Source organism: Atractosteus spatula, chromosome 7 (assembly GCF_055471065.1).
Source record: "Atractosteus spatula isolate fAtrSpa1 chromosome 7, fAtrSpa1.hap1, whole genome shotgun sequence".
NCBI lineage: Eukaryota > Metazoa > Chordata > Actinopteri > Semionotiformes > Lepisosteidae > Atractosteus > Atractosteus spatula.
In genome coordinates this window covers 48,805,315-48,826,236 of record NC_142712.1, presented here as the reverse complement: position 1 = coordinate 48,826,236, position 20,922 = coordinate 48,805,315, and the positions used below count along the sequence as shown (strand labels likewise).

Below are 20,922 nucleotides of genomic sequence, written 5' to 3'. Positions count from 1 at the left end.
AGCTGTGATCGCACAGATAAGGGCACATCTGTAATCACCTGTAATAGCTCAGGTGTCTGGTTCAGAAGCTGTGATCGCACAGATAAGGGCACATCTGTAATCACCTGTAATAGCTCAGGTGTCTGGTTCAGTCACACGCATGACTCATAGGTAGACTCTGTTTCAGAAACTGGGAATCTCACCACAAGGAAAATCTTTTTCAGTATACTAGTGCGATAGTTCAGGATTGCTCCGATTAGTTTAAAAACTTGAAGATGACAGGCAAAGGAGGGTTTGTGAGACCGCTGAGAAGACGTCAGCTGGATTTGTGAGAAAGGGATTAACGGGTTTTGAAACCATGGAAATTCTTACTCCAGGATTGTGGTGCTTCAGTGTTTTAAATAGGGAGGAGACGACCATTTAAAGCTACAGTAAGTGGGCTTGCCAGATAATTTTGATAACTTCTGCACCTGCATCACACTGACAGTCATGTTAATTGTGTGTATGTTAGGGAGTGGGGTGGAGGATCATTAGAGCCGTTAACAGAGTTCTATTTATAACAAAGTGGAAAGAAGCTCATAGAATTCAAACCTTTGTTTGACTCTTCAGAACACAGGCTGTCTGCCAGATTATTTGTAACATTTTCCAGATGATTTATGAGTGTTTATAGGAAACTGACACTCCAGGGATATTGGTTTGAGAGTAAAGAAACAACTTTCATTATTGCTAAAATATTGTACAGCTCCTTTTTTAAATTTGTAACAGCAACTTTTTCAATATTTTAGACATCATTTAAATTAAAATTGATATGCAGCAAGCATCTGGAGATGTCTTACCACTACTTGTTTTTTACCGTAATGCCTATTAAACCGTAAATACACCACCTTAGGATTTTGTGGTTTAACCTACTGTATCTGACCTTCACCCAGTCCTCACCAAACCCTAATAGTAGATAGAACTAACCTCATTTCACAACACACAAAAATTCTACCTTGTCATTATTTAAAAAAATCAGCCAGTATTCAGTATATTTGTGTGACATGTTGAGGACTAGGTGAAGGTCAAATATGTCTAAATATGTTAAACTATAAATTCCAGAGGTACTGTATATGTTTTCACCAGTATAGATAAAACAGGTGCCAACAACACAGAATGACAATTAAAAGAAAAGGTACCAAAGAATTTGTCACTCTAGTCTTCCGTTTCTTTACCTCTTTAAAACATTATAGTCAAGTCCACTTTAAAAAAAGAAATATGCTAATGTGTCATTTTAGGCCTCTTCGGTAAAATCGTTTCGGGTTTATTTTTAGATTTTTTTACCTCTTAGTCATTTGTTTCCCTTGAGGAATCGTGTCTTCATTTGTTGGAACTGACACCTCATGAAGAAGCAGTTTGCTAAAAAAAATGTAGGTTTCGGTTACTTAAAGAAAAAACTGTTGCAGCAAATGGTTTGCTAGAGATGGTGCAATGTGCTACACCCAGCACCGTGAACCCTTGCTGTTACTGTTACTCGCAATCTTGCAGAAATGTTACCGTTGGCTGCTATTTGCAGAAATGTAGTGAGATCCGTTTTGGATAAAAAGCTGTGATCAGTGTGTTTTGCAGACTTTGTGAGTAGTTTCTGGACTTTGTGAGTGTAGCTCTGTTAACTTTGTTTTAATGCTTGCATAGCATCAGGAACACAGTTTGCCCCAGCATTGCCTAGACTCTCTAGGAAGAAAATTTGTAAAGGCTCCAGCTTGAAACAAGTCCTTTAGAAGCATTTTTTTTGGTTTGTTCTAATTTCCGTCCAGATCTCCAGCCATGTCAAAGCCATCGACTCTATCTACCAGACCACGGACTTCCAAGGAATCCGGAACATCAGCTTCATGGTGAAAAGGATTAAAGTAAGTGTTTGGATCTTCCACACTCCTCTGCCCAGTTGGTGTTCTGTTGAGGTCAGTGAAAGGTCAATGAAAACCTTCCACAGCTGCTTGTGTCCTTATCTGTTGATTTTGCTCAGAAAGCTGTGTAGCTTCCAATGAATCAGGTATGAAGCTGTTAGGAACATCCTCTAGGCCCGTAGGAAGACTGAAATAAAAGCAGAGCGATTCCAACTCACTGCACTCTGCTTGGCTGGAGTTTATTTCTGTTTTTTCTAATTTCTCTTCGCTTGCTTGATTTCTTTTTATTGGCGTCTCCAGATCAACACCACGGAAGCTGAGAGAGACAAGTCCAACCCCTTCCGCTTTGCCAACATCGGAGTGGAGAAGTTCCTGGAGCTGAACTCGGAGCAGAACCATGACGATTACTGCCTGGCGTACGTCTTCACCGACAGAGACTTCGACGACGGGGTTCTGGGCCTGGCCTGGGTCGGCGCCCCCTCAGGTAAACCATGGGGACCTGGCCGTGACGTCAAGCCGCAGCAGAATACGCGAGACGAAGGTGTCTTTACTATTGCTGCGTCATAAAGCAGTGTATAGGAAATGGGATTTTTGCATGTTTCTTTTTTTTTTAAAGAAAATGAAATGCATAAACCTTCACTCTAAGACAGTGGTTCTCAATCCTGGTTCTGGTGATCCACACACCTGTGGGTTTGTGTTCCTGCTGAGCCCTCACACAACCAGACCTTCATGGACTTAATAATAAAAATGAATTTGAATTGTTTGTTCCCAGCTCTCAAACATGTTGGAGCTTTAACCCTTGTGTTTTGTAAGTGGGGGGGAATCCCAGACTTGTGACTAGGAATGAAATGCAAATATTCCAATGAAGCAATTTCTTAAATCAGTTAAGGCTTCGGTCATCTTTTTTACGGCAGTTCTGTGTCATATGTTTTTTTTGCTTTTTATGCAGATAGCATTAGAGGTTTGAGTTGACCTGTGTCCAGGTTTGACCTGCTCGTCTTGATATCGCTTGTCCAAATCGCTTCCTCCCAGTCTGGCACTGTGCAGCTGCACTAGTGAACCCATTGCATTGCCCACTCAATATGATCTGATTTAATTAGTAGTGTTAAAGATATTCTCTTTCCCTAGTTTCACTGGTAAGATCTGCAAGGACAGACACATTTTCTTTGAAATTTCATTTAAAAAGATTCACAATTTCTATTAAATTGTGACTGCTTGATATGCGTGCTGTAAATCTTATTTTTTCATTTGCAATAATACATTCTCCCCTGCTCACCCTTTCCAGATTAACCTGGCTGGAGCTACAAACCATGGGTGGGTTCTGGGTTGTTAGTTGTTGCTGCCCATTTCACAAGCTGTGGTTATTTGTGTCTTCCTGAAGACGTATAGCAAGCCTTACAGCTGTTCTTGCTATCTTTTCAGTGGTGATTTGTATTTGAATTTTGGTTATGCCCTATGATACCCATTGTTGTGCTTTTATACTAATCAAATGTCAGGTGCGACACAGATGTAGTGAAGCATGTCATGTTATAAAGACATGACATTAAAGATCTGTCCAAGCCCATTGTTTCTCATTTCACCTCTGACAGCCATGACCACTCTAATCTCTCCGTCTGTCTTCTCAGAGATGGTTTTCTGAACTCATACATCAGAAACCAAAATTATCCTGCAGCTAGGATCACACCTTCCCACTTCTCTTAAGGACGGACTACTTTTCTTCTAAATTCTCTCTATTCATTGTAGGTTTCATTTCACACCTCTCTTCACCTATCCTGACTTCACACCTCCTGATTGGTCTCTCTTTCTGTCCCCTGCTCCCGCCTCTCGCTCCTCCTCTCTCCCAGCCTTTGTTCTCCCGCTACTTTACCTTTGCTTACTGCCCTGTCTTTCTCACACTTAAAGAAGGCTCCACGGCCGAAACGTGTTTTCTTTCTTCTCTTTTCAGCATGGAATAAACCTATGACATGTTATAAAGACGTCTGTCAATCGGCATTTCTTTGGTTTTTGTAAGTTGTCAATTAATCACAGCCATAGTATGCAATTAATTAAAAACGGTATGTTAATTCTTTTAATGCTTTTTAATCAAACCTCCCTGTTTGGACTGTCCGTTTTGATCGTATTTTAATGCCTGGCTTAGTGTTACTTTGTTTTCCATGGTTCATATGAGTTAGCTTGGACATAAAAAAATGGACATTGCTTTTGTTGCAAAACGGCAAAACATTTAGGGCTTTTGTTATAAAAAAAAAACTTTGTTGGTTCTTAGGATGAAAAAGGCAGCTAACCTGTAACTACAATTGCAAGGCTAGGTTCCAATACCCTTGCTGCACAAGTCTGCTGTACCGCCTACATGCAAAATATGTCTGTGCTTCAGTAAAGCTTCCCAGCAATTTCTGGACTACATCAAAACAGAGATTAATTCAGTCAGCTTCGACAGCGCACACTATCTGAATTTCAGGATCGTTACAAGCCTGTGAATTAGAACACAAATGTTTAACCCCTACTGAAGCAAATTGAGTAGCCGAGGATTTTATTGCTGTTTTGTTTTATTTTGAGCTCTGTTTTGAAAACTAGTTTTCTTACTTAATTCCACTTTAGGATATGGTCACACCTCCTCAATGAACACTTTTTGCTATGTTCTGCTTGTGTGTAAATATTAATTTTAATAACATGTTATTCCTTCAATCCATAATCAGAAAGCCCCCTCCCCTACTCTGTAAATGCGACTTCATTTATGAACTGGTATTGTACAAGCTTTAGTGTAATGGTCACAAAAATGCTCTAACATTTTAGTTTAACAAGTACTTCTTTCTATGCATGTTTCTGATCAAGTTTTCATTCACAAACTCTCAAAACAAACATTTAATGCGAGATTTGTTTTACAATTCCTTACACTTTAGTGTTTTTCTGGATACTCCACTCAAAGCGCTTCACAGGTAATGAGGACTCCCCTCCACCACCACCAGTGTGCAGCATCCACCTGGATGATGCGACGGCAGCCATAGTGCTCCAGTACTCTCACCACACATCAGCTGTTAGTGGGGAGGAGAACAGAGTAATGAAGCCAGTTCATTGATGGGGATTATTAGGAGGCCACGATTTTTAAAGGCCAATGGGAAATTTGGCCAGGATGCCGGGGTAACACCCCTACTCTTTTTAAGAAACATCCTAGGATTTTGACTGACCATGAGTCAGGACCTCAGTTTTACGTCTCATCCAAAGGACAGCGCCTTTGTTTTGCAGTATATTATCCCCATCGCTATACTGGGGCATTAGGACCCACACAGACCACAGGGTGAGCGCCACCAACTGGTTCCATTGATAGCAGCAACCTTAGCTTTCCCAGGAGGTCTCCCATCCAGGTACTGACCAGACTCACACCTGCTGAGCTTCAGTGGGCTGCCAGTTGTGAGTTGCAGGGTGATATAGCTACTGGCTGTATTCTGTGACTACAGAACAATTTAAAATACCATGCACTTAATCTCAGTTAATTTTAACTATTGAACAGCTGTAACTTTTATGTGGAAGTGAGGAACCTAACCCTGATCTGATATTAGTCCAAAACGCTATTGCAGCTCTGGCACAGATCTCCTTTAAAACTACCTAGCCAGGAAGATGGGTTACTATGGGTCAATATCGAAACAAGCCTACTGAAAAAGGGAGAGGAGTCAATGCAGCCACAGACCAAATGCGCTGTAAAGGCGCTGTTTGGCTCAGATGCACTGCCTTTGAATACACTCGAGCTGAGTGAATAATTCATATCAAATGTCTGCTTTTGTGCTATACAGCTACCTTCAGTTTGAAGTTGTACAATGTCTGTAGTCAGCATGGGTTTTGGCGTGTGCTGCATTCTAAAAGGCGTTAATGCAGGACTCTTCCAGGGCTGCTTGACTTTGAATTACCTCTGGTAATTTGAAGAAAATTGAGTGTTTTACCGGTGTTTAATGCAGGAGGCTCACAAAGGCTGCTTGTAATGTGTTTAAATGCACATTGTTTTCAAGCCCAAACCTTGCTCGCATCAGTTTTAACCAAAGACTCACTTTGGTCCCAGTTTCAGGCCGAACAGATGTATCATTTGCTTTCATATGTATTCTGTTCTCAATTTAAGACAGCAGGCTGGCCAGTAATTTGCAAAAGAGGGGGACAAATCCTGACGAACCTTTGTTGAGGATTAACGGTCTCGTCTGGTTGGAGTAATCATGATAATATTTGAAATAACACTCATTATTGTAAGAGCAGGCATTCATAGAAGACAAAAATGGATATTAAGACCAAATACTTGGTGAAAACCACAAAGTCTCTTCTTTCCAAAAGCTGTCAGTAGAAGCACAGTAGATTTTTTTTTCAAGTTAAACAATTCAGTCTCTTCCAGCTGATATTTTAGCTGGAAAATCTTGTTGTTTTACATTCACTACACTGGGTTAAGAATGACCAGTACACCAGGGACTGGAATGAAGCTTTGACCTTTCTATTAGTGTTGATTAATTACCATTAATACCTTAATGATTACTGGAGAGCCGCAGGCAGTGTAGCCTGTGCCCAGGGTTCAGTGAACTGAAGTAATGAAGTAGAATTACAGTGTGTAATACAGTAGTTTTTATTTGTGTTTTATATCGGGAGAGACGCATCTTCTAAACTGTACACCTGAGCATTCCCAGCTAATATCTTGCTTTGCAGGCCGACGTTTAGGAGATTGTCTCATTGTGCAGCAGTAGTAAAGCCTCTGAAAAGTTTTTTTCATTTTGCCAGGACCATCCTCCACGCCCTCCCCCCCCCCACGTCCCCATTAGGACTATCAGAGTTCTTTGTGTGAAGACAGTGCTATTCCAGTGACAGGCTCCAAGTGTTTAAATCACTCTCGCTTGCTCAGTTGGTCTTTAAAATCCAAACTGCCTTGGTCCCCATGACTTTGGGAAAAGATAACAGCAATACACTCAGAAACCAGGTTTCTGTTTTACAAGTTTGAGATAAGGTTTAAAGAATGCCACCATAAAAAAAAATCTGCTATTTTAAGCATTTGTCTTCTTTTGCTGTGACTGTGTCAAAGGTGGGTCTTAACTCATTTGTCACCAAAGGACGACTGTGTTCTACAGAATCCAGGCGGTGATTACTTACAGTTGTTGGAAATAGCCTTTTTGAAGGTTTACTGTATTTCCTTTTATAAAGCAGATTAATGTGCTGTGCATGGCAAATTGTAAGGGTGTGGGGATTTTCAGTGAATCATAAAGGCTGAGCTATCTCCCAGCTGAGTTATGAGCAGGGCTTGCATAAAATAAACAGAGAAGTTTGTTTTTCAGAATTCCTTTTTGTTGATGTCCTTTAAGAATGACCTTGTGGTGACCCCCCTTTCTCCAAATGAAGTTCTCCCCTGTCGTAAAACCTCTGTAGCAGCAGCACTAACAGGATTTGTGAAAGCTGAGGAAAATCCTTTTTCTCCAAACCCAAACGTGCATGAGCGGAGCGTTGGCATTCCAGAATAAGACTTCTCCGCATCCCAGGGCTCGCGGTTGAGCTGTAAAGTTCCTCACTAAATTAATATAGCAGAATTCTTGGAAGAAATCTGACTCATAAAGTTTCAATAATTTCGACATGTGACAAGAAAAAACATGAGGAACTAGGACCTGTGAATCAAAAATGTAAATGTCCGTTTTATTTTTTTACATTGCATTGGAAATGGGGGTTTTCAGCCTTGAAAAGCACATTTAATCAACTAAAAAATAAAACTGACGGTGCAGTTAGCCATTTTAAAAATAATTTTCATGCACATGAAAATCTGGTTGGATTTGGGGGACAGGGTTGCATTGTAGTCTCTGAATTTAGTGTTGGATTTGCTGGCTGGATATCTTACACTTGCCTCAAAAAAAGAAAGACGCTTGACTCGTTACTTGCTAAAAGATTTTTTTATGATTTCTCTTTTTTAAAAAAAACTATTATTTTTGCAGGTAGTTCAGGGGGTATTTGTGAAAAGAGCAAGCTGTATTCAGATGGAAAAAAGAAGTCCTTGAACACTGGAATCATCACTGTTCAGAACTACGCCTCCCACGTGCCTCCAAAAGTCTCTCACATAACCTTTGCTCATGAAGTTGGTCACAATTTTGGCTCCCCGGTGAGTGCTAAGAATTTTCCTGGCCGTGTTGCTGATCTGAGTGTGCTGGATATACAGTTAAAACCTCAGCCTCAGTTCATGAAACCCATGTCTCTTAGATTTTTGTTAAAATAAAACCCGTACAAGGCACTGGTTGTGCAGAAGTTTGAAGCTACACAATATCATAGATGGCAAAAGACAAAACGCTGAATCTGAAGCTAGAGTAACAAAGCAATAATGTTTTTTACAGGAACATCACCCATGCCACGTATTCTCTGTTAAAGATGGTAGAGGTGAAACTCGGGCTTAGTACTGTATTTATTACCTGCTTTTTGGAGAGATGATGCATTCATCCCATTGCCTTTAAGTGTTCATTGTGTCCTAGACAATTCAGCAGATTGAATAAATCATGTGATTACATTGCAGTCTTGTAAACCAGTCCCTTGAAGGCTTTGCAGCAGTGTGTAAAGGTACCTGGAACAGTGAAGGTGTCATGGTTTGCTGACTCCTGCAGGTTACAGGCTTTGCTAGTGATGTCGGTGAGGGACGTGCCCCTCCTTTGCTGAACTTCCTGTAGTTTCACTGCAATGCCTGTCAAAAAGGTCAAAGGGTGAATGGCTCTAAGGGTGAGCAGCTTAGAGGAGCCTGTTTGAACTTCCTCATTCCTCCATATGGGTCGTCACTATGAGCCAAATAAATCATTTAGGGATTCCAGATTGCATGGGATTGTAATAATTGTGTAATTAATTTGAAGAAATAAAAAGAAATGTGACCTCTTGTCACCCTAGCCTGACCCCTCTGTTTATGTTGCTCTGCTCATCGTGCTCTCAGCATGACTCTGGAACCGAATGCACTCCAGGGGAGTCCAAAAGCCAGGATCTGAAGGAGAAGGGAAACTACATCATGTACGCCAGAGCCACCTCCGGAGACAAGCTCAACAACAACAAGTTCTCCATCTGCAGCATCCGCAATATCAGCCAGGTGCTGGAGAAGAAGAGAGGCAACTGCTTTGTGGGTAGGTGTCTGCTTCACACTGCCCTGGAGCTGGGGAAGCCAAGGTGCACAAGCTGCTTTCCTCACAGCACAAGCACACGGGAATGCTGCCGTGTCCCCGGCAACCGACAGACATCGTACCTGTCTGCCATTTGGTGCCTTTGTACCTGTTATCACCCCTTTGTCCCGTAATGTTATTTTACCTCTGATGGCGTAGTGTTCTTAAAAAGGAAAAACCTCCTCACGCAGACCAGAGAGAGATTGATGTCTGGAAACGCTTATACTGTTCATCAGAGCAGTCCTTTTGAAATTCATACTACTTGTCCAAGAGAAGAGGAAGAGAGTGAGCCCCTCAGGGTAACACATTTTGCACTTTCAAATAGAGGTTACCAATCTATTAGAAGACTGACGTTTTGAGCTCTGTGGTGTGAGAACTGGTTTGGGAGGCTGTACATTATAACCGCTGTCCTGGTGTGTGCTTTCAGAATCCGGGCAGCCCATCTGTGGCAATGGCTTGGTGGAGAATGGGGAACAGTGCGACTGTGGCTACAGTGACCAGTGCAATGACTCGTGCTGCTATCATGCCAACGAGCCAGACCACCTGAAGTGCAAACTGAAGCCAGATAAAAAGTGCAGGCAAGTTGAGTGTATGCATTCAGATGGAGCCACAGCCTGGAGCTCTGAGTGATCAGTTTGCGTACGCCTGTACGTTTCAGCGTTGCCTAGATTTTGTGTTGAGGGCACGCCACCAGCTCAGGCTCAATTGTGTGTGAATGCTGACGCGGAATAGGTTTTTGTGGTTTATTCCCGATTCATGGAGTTTTAAATGAAGAGGATCGGATCTCTTGCTAGACCTGTATATGCTGAATTATATGTACAGTATGTGTCTTGTATGTACCACAACTGATAGCGTTTCTGCATTTCACCAGAGATCCCGAGTCTCCATGGTCATTAAAAATCCCAGGGTGTTTCTCGAAAAGAACCCCAGAGTCCTGGCCAAATTTCTCCCTGGAAATTACTCTGCTCTGCTCCTTGACATCAATTGTTGTCAGACAGGACTTCACATCGAAGGGAAAATACCCTTTTTTTCAGTTGGGAATTACATTTACTTTATGAAATAGTTTTGATAGTTCTCCAAAATGCAGTGTATTTGTAAAAACGAGCTTGCAAGCTGTACGAACGCAGGCTCCGGGTGTTCGAACGGAGCTGTGCATGCCTCAAGTGTGTGACTAACATGGCGTGCCACGCCGCTGCCTGTTCCCCAGCCCCAGCCAGGGCCCGTGCTGTAACCCGGACTGCACCTTCAGGAGCAACATCCAGAAGTGCCGGGAGGAGTCCGAGTGTGCCCACCAAGGCTTCTGCAATGGCAATACCGCCCAGTGCCCCACCTCCGAGCCCAAGGCCAACTTCACCGCCTGCCATGGAGAAACTCAAGTCTGCCTCAACGGGGTCAGTAAAGCTTGGTGTCTCGGCTCTGGGGTGATTCTTGATCTGTACGTGGTATTTGCAGAGGGTGGGTGCAGAGAAAAGCTATTCCTTTCCTTTCTTTGTGAAGGTGGTAATGAGGAAACTTGCTTCAGAAAAAAAACATTCAGGCACAACAGAGCACAGATTAATTAGCCAGACAAAAGAGTAGAATTTGGTCAACAATTCATTTTCAGACTACTTTATGCTGACCTTTACTGCATGTTTTCCACATGGTTGGGGTTAGTGATGTTGGCATGGGGCTGCAGTTTATTCAGATGTGCACGCTCACTTTGCAGTTGTAGGATTCTGAATCTGCAGAGGTTTTTGAAGAGCTGTGTTCAACACCATCAGTCCATGTCTTGTATAAAAGGATTGAAAAGAGGGGGGGCTCTGGCCCTCCCTGCGTTTCGAGGGAAGAGGGGGGGCGCTGGTCAGCAGTGTGTGTGGTCGAGTGGTCAGTGTGTCAGGCGCTCAGCCCTGCTGTCTTGTCCCCTGCAGCAATGCACCGGCTCCATCTGCGAGAAGTACGGGCTGGAGGTGTGCACCTGCGCCAGTGGCGACGGGAAGGACGACACCGAGCTGTGCCACGTCTGCTGCATGGAGAAAAGTAAGCTGCCTCTGCCGGCCCTGGCGTCCTGCAGCGCCACTCTTTCACGTCCACCTGCATCGTCCAAGAAGCCACACTGGTTTGCTGTCGATGCACTCTGGGCCCCTTTCAAAATATGCAGCTGATGCATTGCTTTGCTGTGCAGTGTTAGGCGTTTTTAAGAACCATGTTAAATGTGTTGGTATAACTCTCCATCTCTGTAAGATATAGGTCAAATGTACTACTTGTGGGTTTAAATCCAGACACTTATTCAGCCAGCCTGGTTCATTCTTTTTACGAGAACTGGAAGAATGCTGATATTGATAAAACTGAATTCCAGTTATCTAGGATATTTTCAGCGATTTGAAGCCGAGCCTGTGTGTGCCTTTCCGTATTCTCTGGGGTGATTAATGTGTCCATCCCCAGTGTCTCTTACATAACTATAACCAAGATGTTTTAAGGCAAGCTAAAGAAAACTGCCTGTTTTTTTTTTAGTAAAGGAATCCAGCCAAGCATTTGGTGAGATTGAAACTCTTTAATTAAGTACTACCTTGTTCTCTCGCCCAGTGAGACCAGACACGTGCAGTAGCACGGGTTCGGACAAGTGGTCCAAGTATTTCAACAAGAAGGTCACCACACTACAACCCGGGTCCCCGTGCAACGACTTCAGGGGCTACTGCGACGTGTTCATGAAGTGCCGGCTGGTGGACGCCGACGGGCCCCTGGCCAGGCTGAAGAAAGCCATCTTTAACCCGGAGCTGTACGAGAACATTGCCGAGTGGATAGTGGTGAGTAACCTGCCGGCACGGGTGGGAGTGTTTGTTTTGTGATGCTTGTATGGAAGTTGTTGGGAGGTAGGTGTGTGTGTGTGTGTGTGTGTGTGTGTGTGTGTGTGTGTGTGTGCGTGCGTGCGTGTTTGTGACACTTGTATGGAAGCTGTTGGGAGAGTCGTGTGTGTGTTTGTTTTAGTTTGGAAGTGGGCCTAAAGAAGAAAAAGCAGCAGAGCTTGTTTTCAGTCAGTGGTGAAATGAAGTCATGGTCCACACTTCTCAGGCAACATGAGGATGTGAAGTTCAAGATCTTCATCTTCTAAAAGAGATCCTGTAAATCAGGGGGTCTCCAGCTCTGGATCTGGAGATTCCCCAGTCCAACAAGTGTTATAGTTGGCTTCCAAAATAATCGATATCCAGAGTCTTGGAACAATTTAACTATGATCAAGTGAACAGGTGGTGTGTTTAATTAAGTCATTTAGAGATAATCTGGAACAGAAATCAGAATATCCTTCTGCTTTCAGGGGCCAGGTGGTGTGTTCAATTAAGGCATTTATTTGGAGTAAAAATTAGAATCTCTTTCATCTTTCAAGGACCTGTGTTCCCTTCATTTAAACATTGCTTACTTAATTGATCAATTGCTTAAACAAGTGTTCTTAATTGTCAAATAACAGGTGAATTAGGGTGACCTAAATCCAATCCAGAATAACTGGGTTGTAGCTCTTCAGGACTGGAGACCTCTGCTATTTATTTTGCTTACTCAAAAACCTACTTTGTTTAAAATAATTTTACCAATGTGACCAACTTGGGTCTGTTAGAGTTATTGGACCTTCTGGTTCTTGTTCCAGCTAAGTTGGGAATGTTTTAATTAGATCAATCAGTTGCTGAATTAGGAATATTTAAACTGCTATCTAATCTCTGTACACTCGCCAAATTGAGGCACACTAGGACCAAAAGTGGATTATTTTTATTTCTGTAGTGTTTATATTTTTCTGTTTTAGCATTGCTACATTATATTTTAAAACTCTGATCTCCCTGTGCATGTATATTTACAGCTCTCTCATTCTTTATCATAGAGGCACTAGTTCGCCCGAATTTCATAATGAAAATGAGATTTAAAAAATAAATAAATACAGGAATGTTTTTGGTTTTATACAGATGTCCTAGTCACAATTCAGGCTGTATCAAAGTGTAGTCAGAAAATCACAGTGTGGGACTGAGGTGCATGGCAAAACTATCAGCGAGTCTCTTGGTTAACGTGTTGGTCTCTCTTCCTGGTCCAGGCACACTGGTGGGCTGTGTTGCTGATGGGGATCGCACTCATCATGTTGATGGCTGGCTTCATTAAGATCTGCAGTGTGCACACTCCCAGCAGCAATCCCAAACTGCCTCCACCCAAACCACTGCCAGGTGAGGACACGGGTCAGAACAGATTGTGTGCGCAAGATCCAGTCAGCATCTGTCTAGGGTTTCACGTTAGATGCATGTAACAGTCCTGTAGAAACTGGAGAGGAGCAGTGTTTCAGCAAGAGGATCAGATCTGTCCAGATTATTTTTTAAGACAATTTGCCAGTTTGTGGCTTCCTGATCTTTTCCCCAGTTCCTGTTTCTGAAGTCAGGCATACGTAAGAAGTGAGATTTCCTTGTAAGAGGTCAGGTATTATTGAAAATCCTATTAAAATGAGGGGTGCGGTTCTTACTACAGCATTCAGACTTTGCAAAAGAACAAGGAAGAGCATAAGCAAAGTCTAGACTCACTTCCTTATGCTTACGTTGTGGAAAGCGCAGCGCTCTCCAAGATTCCCCTGACTTACCTGAAAATTGAAAACCCTGATTGGGGGAAAAAAAACAAACGCTCTTGACATACAGGTCTGATGTACCATGGGAAAGGTGTTTCTGTCTGTCCGGAGACACGCAAACACACGAAAGCGTGTTACGTGGTGTGCCCTGGGCATAATTAACGGGCAGTAAGCACCAGGCCAGGTCTGCCTTGTTGACAGAGGTGTAACCCTGCACTTGGTCTCCCCTCAGGCACTCTGAAGAGGAGGAGACCACAGCAAGCAAACCCCCAGCCCCAGCGCCAGCGGCAGCCCCGGGAGAACTATCAGATGGGACAGATGAGACGCTAACTGGGCCTCTTTGCCTTGGTTCTTCGTAGTGCCTACAGTGGGAAAACTGCTCTCCAAAGAAAACCTGTATAGTCATTGTCCCCATTCAGCACCCAGATGGCAAACAAGGAAACAAACGACAACACAAACACACACACACACACTCTCGCCACTGCTCTTGGACCCAGCAAAGCTGAGGATGTCACACGGCTTTTTGTTTTTCAAACCACTTCATCTCTTTTTAAAGAAAAGGAAAACCGACAAATCAGTTTTCCATTGTAATGTGGTCTTAACCTTCTTCAGACTTTTTTTTGTATTGGAATGGCACAGTGTCCCTTCCCCCCCCCTCCCCCCAATGGTATAGCTGTAGAATTTTGCTCCTTCTCTCTTCGTTTTTTCCTATTTTTTTTCACCTTTTTTAAGTCACGCCCTCCTTTGCAGAAGAACATGACTGCAGGTGAACCGTCTTTTGCTGCCACTCAAGGCCAAGAAGCGAGACGACCTCAAAGTCAATGACTTAATTGCCAATGTAATTAACAATATTGTTAAAAAAATGCGCAGGCCTGTATTTCTAATGCGTACCCATATTTCTGCGTGCAATTGTACAGAAATCGCAATATAGATTTTTTTTCATTGTATTATAAGAAAAAACAAACTTTTTTTTCTGCTGTTTAATGAACAATTTACTGTTTTAATTGACACTCTCAGGATAAAAAACAAAGGAAATGGGGGCTTTCGGGCATGACTGAGTATTTTTGACTCTCTCTTGCAGTGGCCGTGACTATCTAGGAAGTTCAGAACTTCTGTCCTCTGGGTGGTATTATTAATGGGTTGGGATGGATTTAATATGGCCGTGTTTGTGTTGCCTGATAGGAACAGCTGCTAGGATATTAAGTTGCATAGAAGATGAAAAGAAAAAAACAAATAAAGACAACTCTGGGGAAGGAGAGAAAGGTTGCATGTAGGTCTTTTCTGATGCGTTTCAAGGTTTTGTCAGTGAATGACACCCGTTGGATTGCTGAAATTTTAGATACTCTAGTGCGCTGTTTTCAAAAGAAGCCTTTTAGGGCTGGCTTCATGTGAATGTGTTGGCTTCCAGGAGTGTGTGGGGATACAGATGGGAGGAGAAAGTGTGTTTTTACTTTAGCATATTATGAACTTCCTTTTCTTTCATACCGTGGCTTATTTTACATGTTGCTGTCATGTTGACGTTAATTATTGAACAACCACTAAACGGCAGATGGCCGGATCTGTTTGCGACTCAGACTGTGAGGATAGGAGAGCTAAGAATTTCGGCGTTTTCCTGGCTTGAATTACATTTTAGCCCGTCAGAAACTGGGGCCACAGGCCAGCTCTTGGATCTTGTGGAGTTTGGGGTGGGTAGGGAACGGCGGGGCTGAGGGACCAGGGTTCGAGGGCAGGTTAGCTTGAGGAATCTGTATTCACCCTGCCAGCAGGGAGTCTCTCCCGAATGCAGCACGATCAGTCCAGCGGAAGGGCGACCTGCTGGTGGAAAAGACGCAAGTTTTGAGCTGTTGAAATAAAGTGCAGTCGTTGCACCATTGGCCAAACTGAAAGTAGTTCTTCCTCATTTTTTTCGATGCTGAAACCTGTCGAATACCAGTGAAAACCAAAGGAAACGATGTCGATACCAACTGTTTCTCTCATTTGGTAAAAGGGTTTGTTCACTGGATTCTCTTCCTTTGGTTTCACTGAAGAAGCCATCTGTGCGGTTTTTTAATAATTTTTTTTTAAATTAAAATATGTGTATATAGAGAAACTATATCGTTTAATCCTGGAATATTACTCCTGTGTTTGCTTCATGTCTTAAGACGATATTGCACATGAGCTTTGTGGTCCAGAAGGCAGGTGGGACACAACTGGACTGCTGTATCTCGTGAATCGGAGTTCCTCACAGGGTCAGATCAGCTCATTTTCCACAAGAGAGCAAGAAATAGTAACTGCAATGATCGCTCTCTCTTCTTCTCTACCTTGATTTCATTTTCTCCATGCAAGACGGAAGATGCAAGTTATGCCTTTGTAGTGGGATTTCAGATCTCCAGTTTGCATTCGAATTGAATATCAAAGTGAAAATGCCACATCGTAAAGTGGAGTAAATGTCTGTCCTGCAATAGAAATAAACTGTGGTGTTGGTTCTTTATGGTGTTTAACTAAGGAAAGATGTGCCTGAAAAGACTGGGGTCTCCTTGTCCACTTTCACTGTACTTGGACTCAGCTTATACTGAAACACTGCTGTTCTTATCCGCCTGCAGTTTTCAAAAGCCAGGCCTTCAGGGTAGAATTAACTTCTTGTCATAATTCTAACCTTGTAATGTTTTGCCATCATTCATTGTCCAGTTGGTATTGAAGAAATAACAAAGGGACAAACCTAGTCATGGCACACAATCTGCGTTTCCAAAGTGGCACAAGGATATTGACTGTAGATCGTGAGATCGGCGGCAGGTGAATTGATCAGTTCTAGAAAGACAGCGTTGCAGTGTACATAACAAATACCTTGGAGTGGCCGAGGGCTGTTGTTTCATTCTGGACCCCAGTATGTAACTGAAACCAGACTTAGGTGGCTGTTGTCAGTGTACAAAATGTAAGTGAAGCCAAGAGGAAACGCAGTGATTTTTGTCTGTTGGATTTTTTTTATTTTTATTTTTTTTGCTCTTGACAGAAAATGCTAGGTTTCAAAGACGGATTCAGGCTTGTTTCTTGTAAGGAGGTTTACACGGATGGCGCCTCGAAGCGACGTAGAGATGTTTGGGCCGCTACGCAAACACTAACGCGAGAACTTTTCCTTGTAAACTTGTACAGTACATACAGAACTCGCTTTTGTTTCGGAAAAGAAAAAAAATGTCATTTTTATACATGTATACAGTCAAATTTTATATATGAAAACCAGAAAAAAAAATGTTCCAAGTTCATGGGTCTTGACAAAAATGTGATAAATCCTCCTTCAATTCTAAAAGTGTAAATCTTTAGTATTGTGTGTTGGTTGGAATGGGTTTGTGGCTGATAATAAAATACGTTTTTTTTTCCTTCCACGTTGGTTCATTAGTGAAACTCATTTGAGTGTGGTAGACATTAACGGATCTTGTGTTTTGTTTTTTTTCCTGTTTAACTCCCATTCTGTTCTGAGCTTGTCTTTGTTACTCTGTGGTAGGGACCAGGCAGACATGAAAACTGCCTGAAAATTTATTTTTAAGTCTTGGTGAAAGTCTTTGAAAGCAACATGCACTGAAAATGTCCAATTTGAGTTGAAATGTGGTAGGTAACAATAGCAGAAAGATCACAGAATGAAATAATTAATACTACTGTCCAATTTTAATGTCCGCTGTGTTTTATACAGTATCTTTTTTTCTTTTTTTGTTCACTTTGAAAATTTTTACAAAATTGCAAAAAAGTATTGTGCGAAACATGTAAGTTTTTTGAAGTACTTGAAATGCATTAATAAAATAGACTTGATCAAAGTAGTTTCAAGACATTTTATTCAGTACGCAGCCAGACATGCATTGCGGTCTGTTCATCAGTGTTCGCAATCAACCTCTGATTTAAAAATGCTTTTAATTGATGCTGTTTGACTGAGGGTTTGGATGGTTAAGTATGAATTTCTTGAATTTTGCCTTTTGAAATACTCTCCTATTTCAAAAGGCATTGCATTTGGTGCAAGAGAAATGCAAGCTGATCTGCAGAGATCGAACCTCCTGTGTTAATGGAAAGTTTTCACACCATGCCTGACCATGCACAGAACATAACTAGTCTTTCATCTTCATGGGTTGTGATATTTGTGAAGGAATCTCCTGTATTCATCATGTTTAGTCACAATTATGCAAGAGTGTAACTCTCTCCTGTGTGGGTTGTGGATTTAAAGGTAAGTAATGTTTGAAACCCATAATTGGTGCCAACATTCACTTTTCAGCTTGTATGAGAGGCATCGCTTTTTGACTGCGACAGTATTGAATGTAGCTTGCAGGAATTTGTTTTTGTCACATGGAGCCAAAACTCTTTGTACAGGCCTGGCATTCAGCAGAGCTCTCTTTACACTAAGTAAAGTGGCAAAATGGCAAAGCTATGTTGAGTTTGGAAGGTTTCATCTGGAATCTTATGGCACAACAGGGTGAAGAATAATCCAGTCTGCAAAAGCATTAAACAAATAAAAAGCAAGTTGAACTTAGCCAATATTCTTAGTCAGACTCAAAAGAGAATTGTACTCCTCTTTCTTACATATAATTTAGCAGCTGCAAAACTGTATTACTTACAGATTGGATTAAAATGCTTCTTTTTTTGTGAAATATTTTGCAGCCCGGACCGTTGGGTAGATGTGTTTGTAACGCTGATGTGGAAGTAAAACTTACCCAGGGAGTTTGCTCTTGGAAAAAAAAACAAAACTAATCTATGTGGCATACCAAACCTTCTGTGCCTTTACAAGACCATGGATAATGAATTAGTTTATCTTGAGTAAAACTGCAGCAAAATAAGTTTTGTTACTGCAGATTCAAATGCAGCTTATTGGAAGAAAAGATTGTCCTGTAGTAAGTGATGCACCAAATTGTCCAGGGGACAGCAAGTCAACAAAGTTACTTGGGAAAACAATATTGTACCTGAAAAGATGAGGGGAAAAATCTTTTTATTTGAGTCACAGCAGCAATAAAACATTTCGCTTGCATTTCTTGAGTCACAGCTTGCAATAAAACATTTCATACAATTTTATGGTTAAAGTGACACTTTCAGCCCAGGGGGAAACCTGTCTATCATTTTATTTTCTTTTGAGATTGTAGAAAGGAGAATTTACACAGATATCTTGCCTGATTATATAGAGAATCAATTATGAATCCCGTGTCCCTGTGGAAGCAGCTGACACATGACGCTTGGTGCCGTTTTCACTAAACATCATAATGTTGTGTTATAGAAGTCGAAAGGTAGCCACCGGTTTACCATGGCAACCTCGGTGAATTAATAACCAGTACTGTTCTGGACAAAGTCTGCATAGAAAGGTAATTGCTTAAAGCCTTTTGGATTCTTAGCTGCAAACCTTCCAAAAAATTAACTTATTTCTGCAATAGTTTTGTGAATATCAGTGGGGTTTCTTTTTTCATGTGTATTCCACATCAGCACACTGCTCTGGTGGTGTCTTATTGGAGATTTTTAATTGAATGCCACATTTATTTGTGATTTCTTATTCCGCACTCTATTAGAAGATGGTCTTTCTATGCTGGAATTGAAAGTGAAATGTTATGCTTTGGGGAAGAAAAGGTCTCTCCCACCTTCAGAACCACCAGAATTTAAAGTGCCAGTCATTTCTTCATGAAGCTTAGTTGCACTAAAGGAGAAATGAAACGCAGCATTCAGATCTAGTGGATTTAATCAAGTGTTTTAAACACGAATATTACTCAAATTCCCGAGGCTGTTGAAATAACACGTGTGGGCGCTGAAGCACAGACCAGTTCAGCTTTTAGCTAGACAGGTGACCAGGGGAAGAAGAGCACAGTGGTGATGGAGAGTGGCTTGTGCTTGTCTCCTGCAGATCACAATGGAAAATGCTCCTACAAAGACTATCAACATTTTGTTTTTTCCATTTGAACTCATGCTTACATTGTGTGTTTTTTTCACTTACCTAGAAGAAAACTGACAATTCCAGGGACCCGTAACTTCTAGGACTGTATCAATGTATAGTTGAGGTTTCCCTCGGTTATTTCTGTGTTAGATGATTTCCTGTCCACATCAACACACTTCCTCCATTGCTGACTGACTTGAACAATGCAGCAGCCCATAAAAATCTCTTACACCGCCACACACAAACACACATTCACACACTCTTTCTGCAGGGTTGTTCAGAACAATTCATTCATTAGTAAAGAAATACTCCACCACTCTTCCCCGCCAACATCAGCGCCTCAGACGTTTTCTGGCCCATGTGATTTGGCTGATGCACGTGTTATTCCTTTTTGGAATTTCTCATGCTGTGACCACTGCAGCCTGAGGACCTGCATACTGACCAGACCTCTGGCCGGAGTGATGCTCTGATCTCCAGTATGTAGCCTTCCCTCTCACCAAGCAGCTTTTCTGGTTTCTCTCTACTCACCTGCTAATTGATAAATTATGGGATCTCATTCCAAAAAGTTATACAGTATCATTGTGCAGAGTAATGGAAAAATGAGTAAAAAATATATTTCATTCACTCATTCACTGATAAATGCTTCAGGCCAACATGTTGGCAGGACATTTGAAAGTGTCCACTTGCAGGACTAGGGTGATGAAGCAACTATAAAGATCAATTTTAAGGCAAAAATGCATGTGCAAACGTTTTAATTATACATTTGTTTTGCTGTCTTTTCTCCTGCTGCTGGCTGTTTGCTAATGTAATAATTACAGTCTTATTAAAATAGTCTTTGCTAATGAAATATCACAGCCTAGATGGCTTTTTGACCTTTGTTTTGTTCTGATTGTGAGGGCTTCAGTCCAGTTTTAAAATTTCAAATTGTGATCTGCACTGTGGATGGACTAAAGGTTTGTGTGTCACTTTTCTTTTCCTTCCTCTGGGTTAGAAACCATGCAAGCCGACCCGTCACGCCAGCGCTCATTAAAGACAGAGGAGAACAGATTGCTGCCCCTGATCGCCCAAGGCAAGCAAGCTGTCGAGGCCGTGCCAAGAGAAGGAGAATCTTCGCCGCGTGGCCCCGGAGCCTCGTGGGATGCTCTCTGCCGTGGCCACTTGCCGTAAGTCTCACTTTGTGAGAAGACGGCCATGACTGCAGCCCAGACTCTTCCAGGACTCAGGTGAATCTGCACTGAAAGAGGGGCTCTGTCCCTGCACTGTACAGTCATGTGGTTTGATGCTCCATCAAATTCGAATCAAGTGAAAGGTACAAGTCCAATCAAACCATGAAGTTTAATGTCTTGATGAACGACATTAAATGCCACTACTTTATGTTCAGTTCAGTCACCCTTTGCACATCTGTGAGTGACATCTTAAATGTGAAATACAGTGATTCTGGCATTATTCCCAGCCCTCTTGCAGGAAGACAAAAGCCTCAAACTGTTTTTATTA

At 42.0% G+C, this 20,922-nt stretch overlaps 1 protein-coding gene across 1 annotated transcript in view; it reads left to right on the top strand.

Moving 5' to 3' along the window:
• adam10a (ADAM metallopeptidase domain 10a) overlaps nt 1–17,347 on the top strand; it is a 94,548-nt gene extending 77,201 nt beyond the window's left edge. The window contains exons 7-16 of the mRNA XM_088920416.1: nt 1,773–1,865; nt 2,163–2,346; nt 7,802–7,965; nt 8,776–8,959; nt 9,423–9,573; nt 10,203–10,386; nt 10,903–11,011; nt 11,558–11,778; nt 13,044–13,170; nt 13,792–17,347. Coding sequence (XP_088776542.1) covers nt 1,773–1,865; nt 2,163–2,346; nt 7,802–7,965; nt 8,776–8,959; nt 9,423–9,573; nt 10,203–10,386; nt 10,903–11,011; nt 11,558–11,778; nt 13,044–13,170; nt 13,792–13,889 — 1,515 coding nt within the window. The 3' untranslated portion in view covers nt 13,890–17,347. The remainder of the gene's footprint in view (nt 1–1,772; nt 1,866–2,162; nt 2,347–7,801; nt 7,966–8,775; nt 8,960–9,422; nt 9,574–10,202; nt 10,387–10,902; nt 11,012–11,557; nt 11,779–13,043; nt 13,171–13,791) is intronic.
• Nucleotides 17,348–20,922: the final 3,575 nt, after the last annotated feature.